Source organism: Manihot esculenta, chromosome 15 (genome assembly GCF_001659605.2).
Source record: "Manihot esculenta cultivar AM560-2 chromosome 15, M.esculenta_v8, whole genome shotgun sequence".
NCBI classification, from domain to species: Eukaryota; Viridiplantae; Streptophyta; class Magnoliopsida; order Malpighiales; family Euphorbiaceae; genus Manihot; species Manihot esculenta.
In genome coordinates, this window is record NC_035175.2 from 2,896,657 (window position 1) to 2,917,404 (window position 20,748).

Below are 20,748 nucleotides of genomic sequence, written 5' to 3' on the forward strand. Positions count from 1 at the left end.
TTGGTTTGTGGGAATTCTTTAATCTTTGTGCTCATAATTATCTACCATAAAAATCAATCAGTTAATCTTTCTGCTCATAATTATTGCTGCCATCAAATCAATGGGTTTATATCATGTGCTACAGGTTTTCAAAAAAAAGAAAAATATAATATAAATGTATCACACCAAAGTGTATTTTTAAAAAATATTTTTTTATATTCTATTTAATTCAATGAAATTTATATATTAATTTGTGTATTTTTTAAAATAACTATTTAAATCATATAATTTAAAAAATTAACAAATTAATTATCATCATGTAGGGTTTATTCATTTCATTCACAATTTATTATCTATAATTACATACCTTCTAAATTAATTTATGAATACAATAAAATAGTTTTTAAATATAAAAATGGTGACTTAATTAATTTAATTAAAAATAGTTTTTAAATCCTCTAGCGTGTGTACCTACCCAAACAGGAGGGGAAAAAACAAAAACAAGAAAAGGACATGAAGAGTTCGTCTCTCGTAATGCAAATCCTCTAGCGCTTGTACCTACCCATACAAGAGCGGAAAAAACAAAAACAAGAAAAGGACATGAAAGTATTTATTGCAGAAGCAGCAACACCACTGGATCGCAGGATCTGCACTGCACATCTTCCTCAAGCAGAGAGCTTTCGGGTCATAATAGCCGTGAATTCAAGATAACAACAAACTCAAAATAAAGAAGAATAAGATGAAATAAAATAATAAGTTCACGTGCAAAGAGAACTTTGCTCACATTGGCATCAATTATGAAATAAATGTGGAAGCAGGGATCCAAAACTACAGATCTATCATCTGCAATTGATTTATGCCTAAAACCCTAGCATTTTCTTTCCAGCAGCTTTCAATCTTAACTCTTCTTCAGAAGGCAATTTGCTACCACTCCTTGAGGTAGCAGACCACCATGCCACCAGCTCATCCTGCAACATTCAACCACAAGTTCAACCAAAAATAATGCGGAATAAATGCTTATACCCAACCGATTTAAAAGCTGTTAGATAATTTAGATTAATTTTTTTTTTACTTCCGCTGAACAATATTTTTTAGCATAATTACATATATTTTCAAACTCATTAAAATTAAATTTTATTTGCAATAATATTTTTAATAAATATTTACTTCTCAAAAGTGTTTACTTACTCATTTTAATATTGATAATTTAAATGAATTATTTTTAAAAAATTATTTAAATCGATTAAAAAAATATTATTACGAAATAAGATAATTATGGATGAATATCATATTCTCAACTCACAAATAAATAGATCAAAGTTCAATCTCTGAGCTATTAGCTTAGACAAAATTCACAGGGAGCAGCATTTGAAGCAACATGTCAGAAATGAAATTCCGATTTTTCACCTCAAGGAAATCATGGTTGGAGACATGTTGACTTTCAACCAGACATTTGATCCCTCCTACATTCACAGCAATACATTTTTTGGAATTTTGCGGCGAATTCTCCATTTTTGTTCCTGTGCACTCAAACAAAGGGAAAATAATTGCAAGATGAGACTCTGAGAATTACTAGCACTTGATGATTTGCCTTCTAAACAAAATTTTTTGATAAGAAATGAGAAAAAATCATCTACCAATTCAACTCGATATAAGGGGTTATGGAGTGCAAGATTTTAGCCATACCAGTAATGCAAGCTACATAGTATCCAGTTCCTCCAAGCCCCTTTTCCCACTTCCCGAGCCGCACACGCAGGAAAAAACCGTCTAGATGTGAGAGTGACATGTGGGAGTTTGTCCATCTGATTCCCATTCAACATAGAATAACAAGATAATCAGCAGAAGTTTCTAGGTGATAAAAGGAATAGGAAGTTCTCATCAAAAACTGGTTTGGAAGATGAATTCACCAAGGATATTTATTAGTTTGATGTGCTTACTTGAGAATATCTGTTCTCGACAAATGAAGCATTCTTATGGCATCAATGATTCCCCTCGGTACATCAGAAATTTCGGCATTGAGAGTTTCATATACAGGTTCAATTAGGTTTTCTTTCAACTTTTTCTCCCTGGAACTTGAAGCAATTTCATCACCCAAAAATTTGACATTCAGTTTCATTTCTCCAGAATTAGCAGCTTCGTTCGATTTCCAGGTTAAATTCAGATCTCTCTCCATTCCAAAATCATTTCTATCACAAATTGTAAGTGGACCAGCAGCGATATGTTTTTGCATTGCATTGTCTTCAATTCTCGCATTAAGCTGCATTTTGCTTGGACCACAATGGTTGACAAAAGAAGCATCACTTTCTGCTTGATTCCTTACTCTTGAACATGCACTAGGACAGGCAGCGGCCCAATGATCGAGCTGAAAGCATCTAATACACACACGAGGCATTTCTTTTACCCCATTATATGAATTCATATTTCTCAGAAGATCTTCAAGCTCAGTATCAGTTATCTCTGGACATTCTTGCAAATGGTGACCCTTTATGCCACAAAAAAAGCAGGTCGTAGTTGCAAGAGCTGCATTATATGGTTCATCTGATGGCATGAAGTGTTTGAGGGCATCCAATCTCCTTGCAAAGAGAGAAGCCATTGCCTCGGAATTTTCGAATCTTGGAGAAGCTAAGATGGGCTTCAGTTTATGTATGCACTTATAGTTGTAGCGTGCTTTGATCTTGTAGGCGCAAAATGGAGCCTTAGTAACAGAACCACTATTAAGCACCTGCAGTAGCTCTTCATTTTCATGTTCACCAAAAGTACCAAGAGGACTCTGCAATTGAGGTTTCTGCCTGTGGCCATCAGAAGACCAGTTGAGAGCCTCACCAGCACTTCTTTTGGAAGGATCCTGGTTCAGCAAAAGACCAGAAGGTTTTGGAGTAAACCGAGCTATCCACAAACTTTCCAAAGGGTCACCAATGGGGTCAAAATTAGAGGCTGTATTTCCTTCAAATGGCAGTTCAGGATCAATTTTCTCAACATTGTTTGTCTTATGTTTGCCCTGAGAACTACTGAAGCTTGTTCCACCTTTCTCCCTACTAGTTGCCAAATTGCATGAATGTTTGTTCACTGTAGAGTTACCCCGGTTGTTTTCCTGAGTGGCAGCAAAATTCATAGATACATCGTGAGAGTGAACCACAGGAGTCTCTCGATTGCCAGATGTAGACACATTGAACTCATCGTTTGATGGCAGAAACCTTTTGTAAATATTACCCGTCACCATACTACAAGCAATTGGAGTAGCATCCAAATCACATATCTTATTATCCAGCTCAAGTTCTTTCAATTCTTCTGTTGGATGATCAACATTCAAAGTGACAGCTTCTTGAAACTTTGTCTTTCGGCAAAAAAGCGATTGAAAAATGGATTGAAATCCTGTAATTCTGCACCCAGGATCGTTGTTTGTTTTGCTTGTGATAAGAACCTGATCAGGATTCTCAGGTCCACGATTGAGAATTTCAAGGGCAGGAGAAAAAGAAGGTACCCCGCCTTCACTTGATTTCGAGAACCCCTTCGTCATGTTTGAGATCCAATACATGAATGAGCTATCTTGTTTAATCAGTGATGAAGAACTAGGACTTTCTTGAATTTGCCGTTTCACTCTTTTGCTCCCTACAATCAATTGTTGCTCAAAGTTCCATCTCCTTTTTCCTGTTGGAAATAGCCCAGCACTGTTACAGCTTTCAACACTCTCATGGCTGTTATCCTCCTCGTTGAACATCATTTCATTTGCATCTCCATCAGATAAAGCCCTAGACTTTCCTTTCAAATTTTGGATTCTGCTTTTTGTGGTAGACTGTCTAACAGCAAGAGTCTTGTCTACAGGAAATAATTCATCATCCAGCTGAGTCTCATTTTCAGCTTTACCAGCATAATCCAAAGCTAAAATCTCAGTTGTCGGACCACAGATATTTTCACTATGCGGAGCGGCAACATCATTCTCATCACCTGACTCCAATTTTTCCAAGGGAAAAATTCCGGGAGGGTGGCTCACGACAATCTTATTTTTGCGTTCTTTTCGTATAATTGAAGGCGATTCCTCATGTCCTTTTCCTGCATTCTGCATTTTGGTATCATAAGCTTCACATTCTTTGGCGCTACGAATTTCAGAGGTCAAAGCAATTTCCATTCCTAATGCATGATTCCCATCATTGCCATTTGCAGCCCTGCCAATATGTTCATTACGTGTTCGATTATTTTCTGCCACAAGCAGCCTGGGTTTGCCTGTTTCAATCGACAAGAAGAAAAAAAAATGCCACTGCAGTCAGGCATGAGAACATCACAATATAAAGCTTCAGTATCTTCCGATACACTGAGAATTAAGCCACATTTGAGAAGAAAGAAAAACTAATATTATCTCGCTTTACATCACAGGCAAACTGCATTTTTGGCTGGTTAAACATTGAGTATACCTTCCCCTTTATTATTTCTTGTATCCTTTCGCTGCAGAAAAGAAATGTTCATTGCATTTTTCATTTCCTCAGCTGGATCACCAATTGCTGCCAAATAAGAGGTGTTCAGTAATTCAGGATGCAGATTTGGAATGTACAATATTAGATATCATAGGTTCAAACTCAGCATTACACTTCTTATGGTACCTGCATCGCTTGTAGGAAATCTAGTGGAATCATCTCCTCCAGAAACTTCACTTCCTAGATTACATGTTGCCAGAGATGCCATAAAATTTCTTTTGCTGGTAGCTTTTTGAGTATTCGAGATTGGCATATCAGAACTTAACCCACTTGCCGTATTGGCAGGCACTATACCCCATAAAAGAGAGCCATTTTTGTTGGAGATGCTACCATCAGCACATCTAAGCCTCAAACCTTTCTGTGGATACCAAACCAGTTCAGACAGAGTGTCAGTGGCCACAAATGTCATGTCTATCCTTGAAGCTGCATTTGCAACTGCACCTGGATCATCATTGTTCAAACTCTCTGAATGCACTGATTGGAATAACCCAAAGCAAGGCTTATTTCTGTGTAGTTACCATCATTCCTCTTTGTTGAATAAATCCTCCAGTAGGCAATCCTGAAATGCCAATGAGGTCCAGGTCAAAAAGTCAGACTTCTCCATGGCGCTAAACACGAAAAATCTGTCTACATAAAACATCAGAATCAATATTTATTAATATGGAAGAAGGTTTCCAAATACTGGGTGTAAAATAAGAAGTATTTATGTTACTGAGAAATTGAATGTGGAAAATTGTGAGATGTATTTAACTATGATTACGATCCCTAATCCTACAGAAACTTATCAGTTCCTTTCAAGAAAATCCTAATGTAATAAATCCATCATTGCATGGCATACAGAGAAACGCACAATATATAATTCACCCAGATAAATAATCTCAACAACAACAACAAAAAAATCCAATTTCGACAGCAAAGGGAAAAAGACTGGATGGTATTTGATCTTCCACAAATGCATCCCAGAAAAGAATAATCAAGATCGCAAATCATCTGGAGCACAAAAAGAATCTAATGAAGCCAATATAGAAAATAAATATTGGAAAAAAAAAACACCATGAAAATTCAAACAGAAGCAAGTTACAGCAAAAAAATATTTTGTCGTTAAATTCCCTGGAAAATGGAACGTGCCTTCTACTCCGATACTCCTGTATCATGCACAGAAAGCAGAACTTGCGAAATACCAGTGCATCCCATAACAAGAAACAGGACACTATAGGATATGAAGTGCGAGGGACAGAAAGAGAGTTACAGAAGCAGAGGCTGGAATGCAATGCGTCCTGACACAGCAGTTACATGGAGGAGTTGTAGCTGTTGCTTAGATTCTCAGGCATGAGGTGCAGGACTTACCACGTGGACACTATCCATGCCTATAGTATCCCTTCATCTCACGTTGTCACCAGTTTCTTTGTTCAATCATTTCCCTCTCAAAAGATGGAATTCTAAATTATTAGAGAACCACTTTTGAATTTTGAGCTTAACAAGAATGATTTTTTATGCATTATTAATGTTGGCAAGGCAACTTAGAGCGTTTTGCTCTTACGTCATTCGAAAAGAATTCTGCATCTTTCGTGCTATCTCCGTTACGCTCCAAAATTCATGATTCTTTTGGGCCCCAGCAGCTCTTTTACTTAATTATTCTTTTTTCACTCCCAATACTCCTAATGTCTTTAAGCAAGAACTTCTCTATGGGTTTCATATGCAAGAATACCTTCCTTTTGATAAGTATTTGAAGCCACCAGTGATTTTAGAATATTAGCTTTGGCTGGCGTAGAAAATAGAATCCTTTCAAAGACTGAGGCTTGAAAATAGAAATTTCTATCTCAAGTTGGCGGGGCTACAATGATCCGGTCGGTTTATCTGTTATCTCTATTTACTCTATGACAATTTTTCAATACCCTAACTAATTCTTAACTAAAATTTTCTGATAGGATGGTACTGAAGAGTCCAGAAAGATTCACCGGATTAGTTGGCCATGTTCCTGTTACTCTTTTGGGGTAGCTTAGGTTTTAGAAATTTCATAAACTTCAGTCTAATTTATTTAGCAAAACAGTGCTAGAGGCTTCTTCATAATCAAACTAGCTTATGGATTCAGGCTTTAAAAGGAGTATATTTTTCACGATCTTCCTTTTAGCAGCTACCCATAAGCCGCGTAGTTCGTGAATATGGCAAAGTTTATAATTGTTAGAGAAGTTCTTCAGAAGGGAGTGTGCATGAATATTGGAGATGATATGAACACTAGTATTTGGTAAAATCTTTGGGTGCCTTGGCTGAATAGTTTCAAATTGCATAATGGATTGGTCTTACTATTCTCTTTGTCCCAATGGCTCCTCTTGGTATTACTATTCTCTTTGTCCCAATGCTGAATAGTTTCAAATTGCAGAACGGATTGCTGAATAGTCCAGCTAATTATCTGATTGGTATTACTATGGTAGCAGACTTAATTGGTCATAGTACCTTGAATTGGAATTATCAGCCGGTGAAGTACTTCTTTCCTCGTCAATAGACAATAACTATTCTCTTTGTCTCAATGGCTCCTTTTGGTACGCTAGATTCTCTTGTATGGCGTTATGTGCATAATAGCCAATATATTCTGGTTATAGGTTTTTAATGCATTGTTCAATTAGCCAGCTTATTGTGCTTCAACCTTCTTCTTCTACTACTGTCAATCCAGATATTTGGAAGGGTATATGGTCTCTCCAAGTCTCTCCTAAATAAAAAATTTTTTCGTGATGACTTCTTCGTCCTGCATAATCCTCTATGTCCCATTTGTCAATCTCAACTTGAAACCTTATAATATATTTTCTTTTGGTGTCCACATGTTCGGACAGTTTGGTTTTTTAGTCCCTGTAGTTATAAACCGAATCTTGTTAGTTTTCCTAGTTTTATGTCATGGTAGGCAACTCCGTAGAAGAGGTTTCAATTGGAGATGGATGGTCATTTGCTTTTCACCCTGGTCACACTCACCTTATGATATATATGGAGGGATAGAAATAGAGTTTTTTTTTATTCCATATAGCTGGATCCTATTGCTATGTCATCATGTGTCTTTGTTGATTTTAGGCAGTTATAACAGAGTGTTGTTTTTGTTGATTTTTCCCACTTTTAACATTGTACATCCTCTCATGTTGCCTGGAGTCCGCCCTCACGAGAAAGTATTAGGCTCAACTGTGATGTTGCATGGAAAGATCAGTTTTCATCTGTTACTATTGTTGTGGTTACTTTTAATAATGCATGGATCATTGTGCATGGTATTGTTAGACGTGTTTAGTATTCATTTGCTATAGTAGGAGAGGCTCGAGTTGTGCTAGCAGTGATCAAATTGGCATCTAAAGCTGGTTTTACGGTAATTGAGTGTACAACAAATTCTACAGTTGTGTATGATACTTTACATTGTACAAAATCTAATTTATCATGGGATATTAGGGCCACGATAGCAGCCATTTTAGATAAATTCGCTAATCTCTATCAAATCTCTTTCTACCGTATTTTTTGTCAATTTAATACTTTTGTAGATGCAATAGCTAAACTTTATCTTCGAGACTTACTAAAACGTTTGTTTACGAAAAAATGGAATTGTATATTATAACTAGTACAAAATTATTAAATAATTTCAATTAACCATTTTGGGTCAATTGAAAAATGAATCCAAAAATTATTTAGATTAGTTTGGACTGAATTGTTATAATTGATATCAGAGTTATCCTAAGTCAAAAAAATTATATGGAACTAGTGGGGCGAGACGAGGTGGAGTCGCCTGAAACACAAAAAAATATAATAATCGAGGATTCGGTTTTGATTTAATAATTGTATTCGATTTATTTGCGATAAAAACGTCGCAAAGAAAAAATTAAAATGTTTTATATCATCCGTTTATGGAAAAAATAAAATTACATATAATAATTAATACGAAACTATTAAATAATTTGAGTTATTCATTTTGGAACAAATGTAAAGTAAATTCAAAATTTATCTAGTTAGTTTCAACTGAACCGTTACACTTACCTCCTCCTTTCAATTAATAGTTATATGAATTAAAAGATTTAATAGTTATAGTTATGTTTTATTGTTATTAACAGTATATATAATTTTATTTTGTAAGTAAAAGAAAATTATATTAAACCCATGTAGATTTTTGTTTCATTAGATTTGATTTAGTTTAACATAATAAATAAATAAATAAAATTGTACGTAAGACTACACCACAAAACAATTAAGTGATTAATCTTTCATTTCAAGTTGTTGAATGATGATATAAAGTTCAAATATATGGGTCCCTTATTTCACACTCAATCCATTCCATTATAAAAGAGTACGGTTAGCATTTTATTTTGCTTTTCTAGAAATTATTGAACCATAAAAATTGAGGTTTAGTTACCACACAATTCCATTATTTTTATTTTATGTAAGTTATTTAAATTAATTATTTTTTTAATTAAAAGAATTAAATTCTTTTACTTACCGTATTTTTAAATATAAATTAATTAATTAAATTGAATTCTTATAAAGTTTTAAATTTCAGTGAGAAATTTTAAAGTATATATAAATACAATAGTAAATACTTATTTCATGTTACAAATATTAATTGGTAATTTGTAAAAAGTTAAAGTAGTTTTTTGAAAAAACTTTTATGAGAGAATTAGAATAATATATATATACAATTTTTTAAATAGAAAATAGAAAAGTTATTTTTTCGGTTTTTCAAATTTTAATTAAAATTTATGCAATAATTTTAAGTTTTTTTTTACCTTTTTTTATATAATAAAAATTTGAGAGATTATTGGATACTCTAGAAGCAACCAATCACATCACAATAAAAAAAAAAACCACTAAACTCACATCACTATGTAAATTCAGAAGTAAATTTATATAAGCTATATGAGTTTAACAACTATATATTAAATATTTATTTTGAAATTTGTTCAAATTTTCTCACCTTATTTAATTCACATTAAAAAAAAAAAAAAGAAATCTAAGAGAGTGGGTCCATGTAATTTTAGGCGTTTTGTTGGTTTATGTAGTTGGGCTTGGGCCCGAAGCCCGCACATGCAACCCACAAAAGTGTTCAATTGAAAAATCTGAGGCTTGGGTTTGGATTTATATTGATGATGGCTTTATCAAACACAGAGATGAAGTTTTTGGGTTCTCTTTTGAATACTCTTATGTCTTATACGGCAGACAGACAGAGAGAGATCATAAGTTTAAATACAGTAGAATCGAATTTTAAATATTTTAAATTCAATTCGCATAAATTTTGTTAAATTTGTTTGTCGAAATTTTTGTGTAATTTATTTAAATTATAAAAAAAAATCTCATTAATAATTTTTTTAGAAAAATAATAAATTAAGTTTATATATGAATCTATATAAACAACTTAATAGACGAGCTAATTACAAACATAAATCAATCAACATTTTCTTAAGCAAATGAATCCAATCAAACTGATCACATTGGAAAGTACAATTACCGATAGAATCTTAGTGGCTGCAAAATGACGTCATATATTATAATTTCTTCCGTACGGTTTGGTTATAGTCTTCTCATCAAGTTGTCCACCGTGATAGTTTATTATAAAAAACAATCAGACAAAAGATTGTTTCCCAACTCTATTCTTCTCCTTCTGCTTCTGTTCTTCCTTTGTTGTTTTTTTCGCAGTGGACAAGAATGATAACATGTATTATTTATGTCTGTACTTGTAAGCCAAAGCTATAAATACATCCACATGGAGCTATTTCCACTCATGCAGATGAACCCACATGGGATGTGACAATCTGTGCCACCATGGCCAAATGGTTGTAAATCAGTGCATGAGCTAAGTAGCAAGAAGATGATCCCACATACATAGAGCTATATTCATGCAGAAAACTGACCCACACCACATTAAAAAGTGAGGAATGGGCTAAGACTAAGGGCCCTGGATTTATTATGGTTGCAGTCTTGATGAAGTGAAAAAGGAGTAAAATTCAAAGCTCATTTTTATGGTTGGTACTCCTACAGAATCTCTCTCCTCATGCAACACCAATAAATCATAAAGTGAAAAGCTACAAACGCTTCAATATTCTTTGCAACTCTCTGCAAGCAAAGCCAATTTGGTAAAAAATTCAACCACAAAAAGATGGAACTCAACTTTATTTTTCCCTTTTATTGTTTTCTCTTTCCAGTCAGATTTTTTACACTATCTCTCCTACCCGTTTCTGATTTTCAACGAATTTGGTAAAAACCAAGAAAAACAGTGGAGAATACATAAGTGCTCGGGGCCTGGGTGGCATTTGAAACCAAACTCCAAGAAAATTTGATTTTTCAATGGTCTATTACATGCCTCCATTTTCTTAAGAGTAGAGAATGAAAGAACTGTGTGCCACAAATTCCTCTAACGAAAATATACTTTTTCTTTTTGACTTATTGTTTCTCATAAGCTGGATGAATATCCACGTACATGTTCTTTTTATCTAGTGTCGTCTTCATAAATCTCCTATATTAGTGGTCAACACAAAGAACTTGATTCTTTATAGAGTAGGCAAAATTCCATTTACTCTATATCTATATATGGACTTATTCTACTTGGAAGAAATAACCTGTTTCTAAGCATTTTCAATAATAAGATTCAAGGTACTCTTGGTTGCAATTTCAGAGGAACTGAAGGTGCACATTGATCAAGGAGAAATAAAATCATTTTTCCAATTCTATACTTTAACATATAACCGATGTATTATTGATTTAAATCAGGGACTTCAACTGCAAATAGGGGGAAGAAAAGGGAAGGAAACATAAAAAGGCTGAGCATTAGAACAGATACTTACACGATGAAAATATTGGCAAGACTTGAAAGAGAAGACAGCATGGTATGAAGCAAAAGCATCTATCAATCTCCATAAAGGGCTTCTCTTGAGTTGGGGGGAATGAAGCCTGGTCCGAGATCATTCAGTAGCTGTTTGAATATGTTCCAAGTGAATGGTCTCGAACCAGACAGCATTCCCCTCAACTGTGCATAAACCAGAGAGAAAGGAGAGGGAGAAAGAAAGGGAAAGAAAGATAAAAGAGAGACTGTTGCATTTTGATTTAGCCATGCATTGTGTTTTCATGGGCCCTTATATACGTGAGGATGAAAAAGAGTGAGATTATCTTTATGTGGGTCAGATTGACATCAGAGATAGAGTCCTACTTTCTACTCTCTCGCATGCTTTTCACACAGTGTTGATCATCACTCTTAGCTTGTCTTGTGTAGCCAAGTCTTCACTTTGCTTGCTGTCTTTAAATTGACATCCCTATAATGGCTACAGAAATCAAATACCACAAACATAAACACACCCTGTATTCCAAGGACTATGAGTACATCAAGGACTGAAAATGGTGTAGACTTGTAGCTTGGTGGAGGAAATTAAGGCCACTTGTAAATCAGGATCTAAAGGGAGCTGAGGGGAATTTTGATGTTGATGATCATTGCTTATAGATGATCCTGAGAAAAGAAATGTGAAATCATTAGTACATTACTAGAAAACGTAACCAATTATATTACCTTGAGCCAGGGTTGTAACCAATTATTTGAATAATAGTTTTAAAAATATTCTTAGAATTTGGGTTCGTGAGAGTCGCAGAAGACCAGGTGTTTGTTCCAGAAATATCCACCAGATCCTAAGTTTTACACGACGTTGGGAGCAACTCCAATGAGCTAGCTATATGAATATTTGAAATTAAAAATTCTAAATTGCTTCGCCTCTGTTTTTTGCTTAACCCATTGGTGTGAGTGTGGCAGACACACCATAAACAATTTAACATGGTGGGTTTGGGTTTCATCAATTTTGATGATAAATTCGTCACATTGATAGAGTGTTGTGCTTTTATGAATTAAGCCGTGTTTTCACTGTGTCAGTCTGTCTGTCTCTCTTTATCCGTAAAAAAGAAAAACTTATCAGAAATTTATTTACATAAGCAATTTCAATGTTTTGAATGTGATTCTGCTGGATTAGGATTTGAATGATATGGTACCAAAAATAAAAGGCGATTACAAATAATATTTCAGTCAATTAAAACAATATCCAAGCCAATAACTTCTCATCCCGTACATAGTACAAAATTTACAAATATTTTCCCCTTAATCTAGATAAATCATAAATTAAAAAAATTAAATTAAATAAAAAAGACTAAATTGTTATAAAATATTAAAACCATATGGATTAAACTATTATAAAAAATAAAACATAATCGACTAAATTGCTATAGTTTGACAATGAATTTTAGCAGGAGATTACCCTAAATTATTTTTCATGGTTGAACTACATGTTTTAGTGAAAATAGAAAAAGACGTGAGAATCATATACAGATTAAGTAAAAGGGGTTTGGAAGTTTGAAGTGTTAGGCAACATATGTTGTGTGAATGTCACAACAAATGGGGAACAAGCAGTGAAATATCAAAGAGCTTCAGGCGTAGTCAATTTAAATGCAAGTCATTTGCTAACACAAATGGGGCACAGAGTGATTAGAAAGTAATCTTTTGCTGTTTGATTGCTAAAAACGCTTCAAACAACGGGTGCTTTATGCTCTTTGGTCATCTTTCTTGCTTTTGCTTTAAGAACTTTTCATGATGACACTTACCATAATTATGTGGAACAGATTTCTAATAAGAGCACAAATTTCAACTCTAATAAAGCTCACCACAACTGGACCCTCTACCATAACTTTATATTCGCTTTCTTAGTTACAGATGACTTGCACTATCAAGCAGATAATTAGAGCACACTTTCTTCATTGAATTAAACAATTTGCCCCTGATACTGCAGCTAGGGCCGTTTTCTATTTTCCCCACAACACAGTTTTTTCTGTTTTTGTATTGAATGCACAAATGTACAGTCTTTTATCAATCTCGGACAAAAAAAGGTTGGAATTTTCCCTAGCATAATAAGATTACTCAACAATAGTGCTAAAATGCAAAAGGCTTACCGAAAAATGGGGAAGCTTTATATAGATAATATAACTTACAGGAAATTTACACTTCATACATTACACAATCACAACAACAAGTCCTTGCATGTTAAAAAGGGAACAAGCAGGAAGCAGCACATTCTTCACATGAGTCACAAAAGGGCAACATTGGGTTTGACTCTTATAAATAAGGACTCAACACAAACTTAATAAGTTAATATTCAACATCGATGCTTGAATTACTGTGTCCGTTTACGACAGGTGGAATTGACATGTTTACCTCTTCCGCTTGGTCATGTTCATCTTTTAATTTCCAAATAGCATGACCATTTAGGGTGTTATGCTGGTCCTTTCCGTTGGTAGAAACTGGGGTGCAGGTTTCTTCTTTGTAACTATCCAGGCTCTGACAATTTCCCTCACCGCAATCTCCTTTAACCATATCTTCCATAGATGGATTTGCTGAATCACCGCAGCTCTTCCTTCTGCCGAGCTTTGGGGATTTTGCACGAGTTGGTGGAAGCTGGCATTAACGCAGAGCTCAGTAGAAATATCATAATAAATTTTGCAATGATACTCTTCAGTAATTTGATTCTATTAGTAAACATTAATTTCCTTCAATATATGCCAAAATAGAGAAGAAACTACTTTAATTAACTTAGGTCAGATTTAGCACGGGTTGGTGGAAGCAGGAATTAATACAAAGATTGATAGAAAGATGTTTATCACCAATTACATAATAAATTTTGCAATAATACTTTTCATTTGATTCTGTTAGTAAACATTTATTTCCTTCAATATATGCCAACATTGAGAAGAAACCATGTTGTAATTGACTTTGCAGAAACAAGTACCTGAATACACCAGCTAACAGAAGGAAATAAACCAGTTAACAATACCTTTTTTAGTTCAGTCTTAGGTGGTGGTCCCTCATGGTAGAAACTTGGCATCGGGTTAGCCTTAAACAACAAACTTTTCCTTAGTTGCTTGATCGCTGCCTCCTTTTCTTCCTAACATTTTGGGATCAATGACAAAAATATGGATGTGAGGATAACATGTCAGAATCATCTACCTTGGCAGCCAAACATGAATTACTTGTAATAAGACATGAAGAGAGAGAGAGAGAGAGAGAGAGAGAGAGAGAGAGAGGGAGGGATTAACACTTAGAATTAGAGTTCTAACTTTATTTTGGGATGCTTGAATATTTTACCTTGATCCTTGCTTCACTTTGGGTTTTCTCAGCCTCCAATGCTTGGTGCTTCTCCTCTAACTTTGAATAAAACTAAAATTGATAGAATGACAAACACATTGCATCTCATTCAGTTAAGTTTGGAGCACAAAATGATTGTCTTTAATAGTTAAGTCAAAACTCGACCCCTCATGAAACACACTGATAAAGGGAATACCTCCTTCCGTTTCTCCGCTCTTTCAGAGCATCTAAATACTGGAGCTGATGCAACAGTTGTCCTGGACTTATTAGTTGGAGCAGATGCTGCAGTACTATAAACAGTCAAGGAATTAAATCAATTTCAAAACAGAGAGTAAGCTAGAGAGGTGGCAGTGGCACAAAAATTGGAAGCAAGAACACTATGTCAAATAAAATTTGCTGGTAGGAACAGGATACATGGAAGTAACAGAACAATTATCCTCCTCATCAGGATGCTTCTTGTTTTTTGGCTGCAATGGCTTTCTGGATACTCCAAGGGGCTGCAGTTAAAACTTCAAATTTTATTTTTACTATCAACAATGCAAATTTTCAAGCACTAGATTATATTAGCATCATGATAACCAAAATTTCCTACTTCTACTTAATTTTCTGGCAGATGTCTAATCTAAAAGTTGTGCTGCAAAATCTCTCAACAAGCTTACATTTAATTTTGAATTGACATAACTACAATTAGACGTCCATTCTAGGCCTCAGCAGTTACCTGATTCTGCTTTGTAGTGTTTGGACGTAGCACATTGTTTGCATTGGATGCGTTATCCACAGTAGCAGGGGCATCAAGTTCAGAACCAGTAGGACGAGTTCCAGATGAAGCACGCTTTTCAGTTGCTAGAGCAAATGGCTGAGGAACAGTGTGTTTTGTTCGAACAACTCCAGAAGCAGCTTTTGATGCAAGCTTCCTGCATGGTTGAGACTTACTATTGTCCTTTGTTTTCTCTTTTCCTGACTTGACCTTTTCCTCTTTTAAGTCATTCTCAAATTTTGAGCTTAACTGCTCATTACTTTTCTCATCATGGGGTATTTCAGCAGTCTCAACTGAGATTTCAGTAGTACATTCCTTTACTTCATATTCCTTTGCTTCAGGGCTCCCCTCTGAACTCTGAACCTCAGGCTCAGGAACACCATTGATAGGCTCATAGGACTCTAGACCATCATGATGACTGGGAACAGTTTCATGATCTAAATCATGGGAAACACCATTTGAATAAACTATGACACAATCTGGCTCCTTGTCCATGCATATATCTGTTACTTCTACTCCCATTGCACTGCAACAAGAAATACAAACATCACAGTCACATGAAATCGGGTATCATTCACATATCTTGCATGAAAAATTCTTAGTATTTTAATACCTTTCTTCTTAGTAAATTTTTTATAGGCAGGATCAATGTAAAAAGTGTGTCCGAATGCATAAGGCTTCCTACATTGCAAGCTCTATAAGGGATAGATGTATGCAACCTTTTGCTTGCACTGGGAGAAGCCTATTTTTTGGGTTTGGATCCATGAACTTATGTGACAAATTAAGCAACATTATTACCATATCAAGGCTTCTTTCAAAATTAATATTAAATGACCACAAATCATCTAGTGCTAGTGATTTCACCTCTCTAGCAACCATTAAGACATTTCATAACATTTTTGTGAATATGCCACCAAAACGTTCTAAATCTGTTCTATAGCTACTCAAGCAGACAATAGGATAAAGCAAGAACCATGTTACAATGGCCCAATTACAGAAAAAATAAATAATAATAATAATAATGATTATATGCAATTGAAATTTAGTCCAGTTCTTCAATTTTAACAATTTAAGCCTCATTTTCCAATTTTGCAGCACTTCTATCCAAGACCTAAATATACTTGTTGGGAAGTGTTCTTGCTAACAAGCACACCATCTAAAGTGCCACAATCTTCCCCCTCCCCAAAGGAAAAACAAAAAAAAAAAAAGGTCTTTTCAATTCAAAGGAAAGAATTTGGAATATTTGAGAATGTCTTGCTCTGGTTTCATAATTCTCAGAGCACTTTGGAACTTTTGGAGAATTTCCAAATATTCCAGAAAATAAGCAAAATCGGAAAAGTAAACTTTGACTAGCAGGTGGTGTGCCATGTCAGCAAGAACATACTTCCCTAGGCCAATCTTGAGCCTTGGATAAAACTGGAGAAATTAGGACCAGGCTACCAAAATTGAAAAAGAATCAGATTAAATAGCAAATTGTGCAGAAAGGTTTAGATTTTCACTGTTATAATCTACTGAAAAATACATAACCAGAAAATAGCGTATTACTTTGCGGACCTATGAACTACTTAGGACTGGTGTTTTATTCCCATTGGCCCAACTAAGCCTTTGCTATTTTCTAGAGAACAGCACTGTGGAAAAGGAGCAAAATGGTACTCAATATCACTTGCTTTGAAGAAGTTGATTGAAGAGGTATATTTGACAAAACTACATCTTTTTTATGATAAAGCATATGTGACATTTTTTAATAAAGAATGAATGGACACCCCAAATAATCGTGGTTTACTAGAGAAACAAGCTTTCAGCCAGAGAGGGAAAAGCTACAATTGAAGAAACTGCAACTTCAACACAATAACCAATTAAAATATTAGGAAGTAATTGAATGTTAGGGGAAAGGAAAAAAAACAAAGAGGGACAATTAAGAGAACATATCCAGAGCACTTTATTTGCTATTTTAGAGTGATGTATTTAATTGTGGTATAAAAAAATTATGTTGACAGCAAAAGTCGATTTACAATGGAGAAATTTAACAGCCGCAAGGCAAGAAAGTTCAAGATTATATTGTTGTTTCAACTTGGCAGATGAAAATCTCAGGCCATATAAACATGTGACATACCATACTACAAACCAAGGAATTAAATAACTAGTGACATCACCAAGCAAATAATGATCCATGGACAATTACACATACTAATTTTACCAAGTATTAAAAAAAAAGAAAAGAAAAAAAAAAAAAGACAACTGCGTTAGCAGAAGAAATTTTTTTGTTTGACCAAAAAGAATTAGTGAGGAAAAAGGAGAAATGATGACAAAAATATACCACAGGCCACAAGAAGTTTCTCTTTGATTAAAAGAAGATTAATGGAGAGTGGAAAAAATGATGTCAAAACATGAAATATTAAACATAATAGCTTCGACGAGCATGAAAGGTTATGGGAATTATTTAAGGGAAAAAAATAAAAGTAAACAGAATTATTTTCCGTAACAACCGGGATAGACAAGGCACATAAACGCACTATTTTTCAAAGAATACAATACAAGCACTTCAATAGATGCGCAGAGTCTAGTCCAGTAATTATGAAGAATTGAAAATACCAAGTTAGACACGCAAAAACAATTTCAGTTTGTAAGCAAGCAAAAGCAAAGTGAGAAATTGCAAGTTCACCAATTGTATAGTCGATTGAAAAACTCAAAATACTCCAACCACCTATAGCAGAAATCAGATGTGCAAGCTAAGAGCTAATGTAATAATTTTGTAAAACCAATAATCATCAGATGAAGAACCAGAAGAAAAAAGGGATTATAACTGAAAGCTAGAATAACAAACCGTCATTCAGTTGTTGCAAGAAACTAAAACAAAAACGCTAGATGATAAGCGTTCAGCTCAGTAGGACTCCACCGATCAAAATAGCTACAAAATTTCTTAAAAATTTTTCTATCCGACATTTTCCCAGAAACTAAACGCAGTTTCCAAGCCTGAACACTCGAGAAAAAAAAAGTGGATTTGCTTTAAAAGAAAAAAAAAAATAAAGATGCCGCATTTTTCCAACCCAGACCCAGAATTATAAAAGAAAAAAGGAAAATCCATAGACAGATCAAATAGAAGAAAAAACCGATCAAAGCAGCAGTAGATATATAAGAATTAGAAGGTACATTACATGCAAAAGGAGATCTAGAGAGAGAGAAGGATTGAAGAAGAAGGTGAGAAAAAGGGGGAAAAAAACTCACGGAATAAGGTCCGATCTGAGAAGAAATGGAGGGGCAGAGTTTGCGCTTGGTTTTATTTGCCTTATCAAGGTGTGTGTGTGTTAATGTGCGGTTTCTTCCGAGTTTGTTTCTGTTCCTTTCTTCTTTTATAGTATTTGCAAATAACCTCTCGTCGGTGTTTACGGTGTTATTTCACGCCGTCCTGTAAAAATTTGAAAATTTAAAAGATGACAACTCTTTTTTCTACCTTTGAATTTGATAGTCTCAATCTTACTTTGTTTTTTTTTTTTTTTTTATTTTTTTAATTTATTTAATTTTATCGAGACTCAAAAAAAAATATTTTTTTGTTAAACATTCATTCATTTTACAGTACATAAAAGATTAATATATTTTTATTAATAACAACTCCAATATCAACAGCTAAACAACAATATACCTTTTATGAAACCTTAAGAATAATGGATAGAGTTGTTACCCTTTAAGCTAAATTATTTGTTAATGTGAGAAACAATTGGGCATGAGCATAGTATTATGAATGCTACCCAAACCCTAACAAATCTAATTTGGTAGCAATAGCAAATATGGACAAAAAAATGACAACCCAGTAAGCAGATATAGCTTTGTCCACTCGCTTATTTTTAGGGCTTCAAATACAGAAGCATCCTTTTCCTTAATTGGGAATCTTATCTTTCAACCTAAAGTACAAATTCAATCACTCTAATGTCCATTGTTTTTTTTCCACAAATTGCCACATTCTCATTTCATTCTTTATACTTCCCCCCAACAAATTTTGTTCTCTTCTGTTTTCTTTCTCTAAAATCTATGGCTAGTGCTTTGATAATTTTACAGGTAGAAGTGACTAGATTCCTCCTAATTAATAATGTTAATCACCAACAAATTCCATTATGATTGCCATCCTTAACAACTCTTTTATTTGTTTTTGGTACTGGAATATATCATCTCTTTAATTATAATTGGAAATTACAATGTGAAAAAAAGCAAAAAAGGGTAAATTTCATGAAATTGAGAATTTTCTTAGGATAGAGATTATTGGGAAATTTATTAGCTGAGACGTTTGTTTAGGCACAAAAATGGTGGAGAGAGTTGATGATATGATGAAGAAGAAGAAGATGTTAAAATGCCTTAAACAGAAAGCAAACTGGAAAAAGAGGAAGACGTTGCATCCAAATTGTATTATTGCTAAGGACCCCATCCTTGATTATTCCTGCTTAACCCTTTTGAAAAAGCCCCAACACCCTCTATTTAATTTAATACCCACTCCATTAATCTATATTATTATTATTATTATTCCCATTATGCCCTTATTCTTAAATCACCATCACCAACTAAGTTTGGTAGCTCTCATTATTTGCCTCATCCATATCCCTAATCACTGTCCATGCAACTTTGTTCATATATATAAGAATTTGCCATCTCAGCTTAATTAATAAAACATTTGGTGTCTGTTTGATATTGTCTTTAATATATTACCTAGAAAATATTTAAACATTAATTTAAATATATATTTATGCAACACTAACAATAAGGTATTATGCTACTGTCCTTAATCAAGAGCATTAAGAATATATAAAATGAAATAAATATGAACAAGAAACCAAACCAAGTGTCACTAACAATTTCAATTTTATGTGTATAATTTTTTTTTTTTTAAAAAGTTTATGTATAATTTTTGTTAATGAAGAGCTTAATCACATATAGATAAAATACATAGAAATAATTAAAAAAAAAAATAGAGGAGTTCTTTCCTTAATGTGATTACAAGTTGAAAAATGTTCCACTGGGTGCATAAATGCCTGGTGGCCTCATCTGGGACAAGGAGTCGGCTGCGAGCTTAGTTGCTATCTCATTTCTATGATTAAGGCTTGGCAGGTCCAAGGTGGTTTTCACACTATACACAAAATATGTGGCTGCTGATCCTCTGCTAGCTACTTAAAACCTACTCCAATCCTTAGGAAAAATTGCAGGTTTACCTTAATACATGCATGATCCTATAGGCAAATTTACCAATACATTAAAATCTTATAATTCTATAGGACGTGCACAAAATAGTTTTTGTTATACATTGGTTTTTTTTTTTTTGAAAAAAAGAAAATAAAATCTACTAAAAGAATCTATTAGCTATTGTGTTATGAGATAATCACCAAAAATTTTAAAAATTGTGCATTAGGCGGTTGAGCGTGATGTTAATGTCCAAT

General features: G+C 34.1%; 2 protein-coding genes across 4 annotated transcripts; both read right to left on the reverse strand.

Moving 5' to 3' along the window:
* Positions 1-682: 682 nt before the first annotated feature.
* Positions 683-5,894, reverse strand: LOC110601073. Of its 3 annotated transcripts, none has more exons than XM_021738078.2 (7): positions 5,698-5,894; positions 4,575-5,007; positions 4,389-4,475; positions 1,917-4,200; positions 1,666-1,781; positions 1,387-1,499; positions 683-947 (listed from the first exon to the last, which is right to left on the reverse strand). In XM_021738078.2, the coding sequence occupies exons 2-7, from the start codon at positions 4,855-4,857 to the stop codon at positions 840-842; spliced, it is 2,991 nt and encodes a 996-aa protein (XP_021593770.1). In that variant the 5' UTR covers positions 4,858-5,007; positions 5,698-5,894; the 3' UTR covers positions 683-839. The 3 variants fall into 3 exon arrangements, with proteins under 3 accessions (XP_021593770.1, XP_021593769.1, XP_021593773.1); XM_021738077.2 differs by having other exon boundaries at positions 5,577-5,894; XM_021738081.2 differs by lacking the exons at positions 4,389-4,475; positions 5,698-5,894 and having other exon boundaries at positions 4,575-5,071.
* A 7,484-nt stretch (positions 5,895-13,378) lies between these two features.
* On the reverse strand, positions 13,379-18,701 carry LOC110602745 (protein WVD2-like 3). Its single transcript, XM_021740340.2, has 7 exons — positions 18,554-18,701; positions 15,290-15,854; positions 14,986-15,068; positions 14,768-14,861; positions 14,572-14,643; positions 14,261-14,371; positions 13,379-13,884 (listed from the first exon to the last, which is right to left on the reverse strand). Exons 2-7 carry the CDS (start codon positions 15,848-15,850, stop codon positions 13,579-13,581), a joined length of 1,227 nt encoding a protein of 408 aa, XP_021596032.1. The 5' UTR covers positions 15,851-15,854; positions 18,554-18,701; the 3' UTR covers positions 13,379-13,578.
* Positions 18,702-20,748: the final 2,047 nt, after the last annotated feature.

Bases quoted from the DNA above. Each gene is read 5' to 3' on its own strand.
- LOC110601073 (XM_021738078.2), bottom strand. From the start codon at position 4,857: ATGACATTTGTGGCCACTGACACTCTGTCTGAACTGGTTTGGTATCCA. The intron at 4,201-4,388 runs GTATACTCAATG...CGATTGAAACAG, and splicing joins AAGAAATAATAAAGGGGAAG to GCAAACCCAGGCTGCTTGTG. The intron at 1,500-1,665 runs GTATGGCTAAAA...TTGAGTGCACAG, and splicing joins CTATGTAGCTTGCATTACTG to GAACAAAAATGGAGAATTCG.
- LOC110602745 (XM_021740340.2), bottom strand. From the start codon at position 15,850: ATGGGAGTAGAAGTAACAGATATATGCATGGACAAGGAGCCAGATTGT. The intron at 14,644-14,767 runs GTATTCCCTTTA...TATCAATTTTAG, and splicing joins GAGCGGAGAAACGGAAGGAG to TTTTATTCAAAGTTAGAGGA. The intron at 13,885-14,260 runs GTATTGTTAACT...CGTTAATGCCAG, and splicing joins CTAAGACTGAACTAAAAAAG to CTTCCACCAACTCGTGCAAA.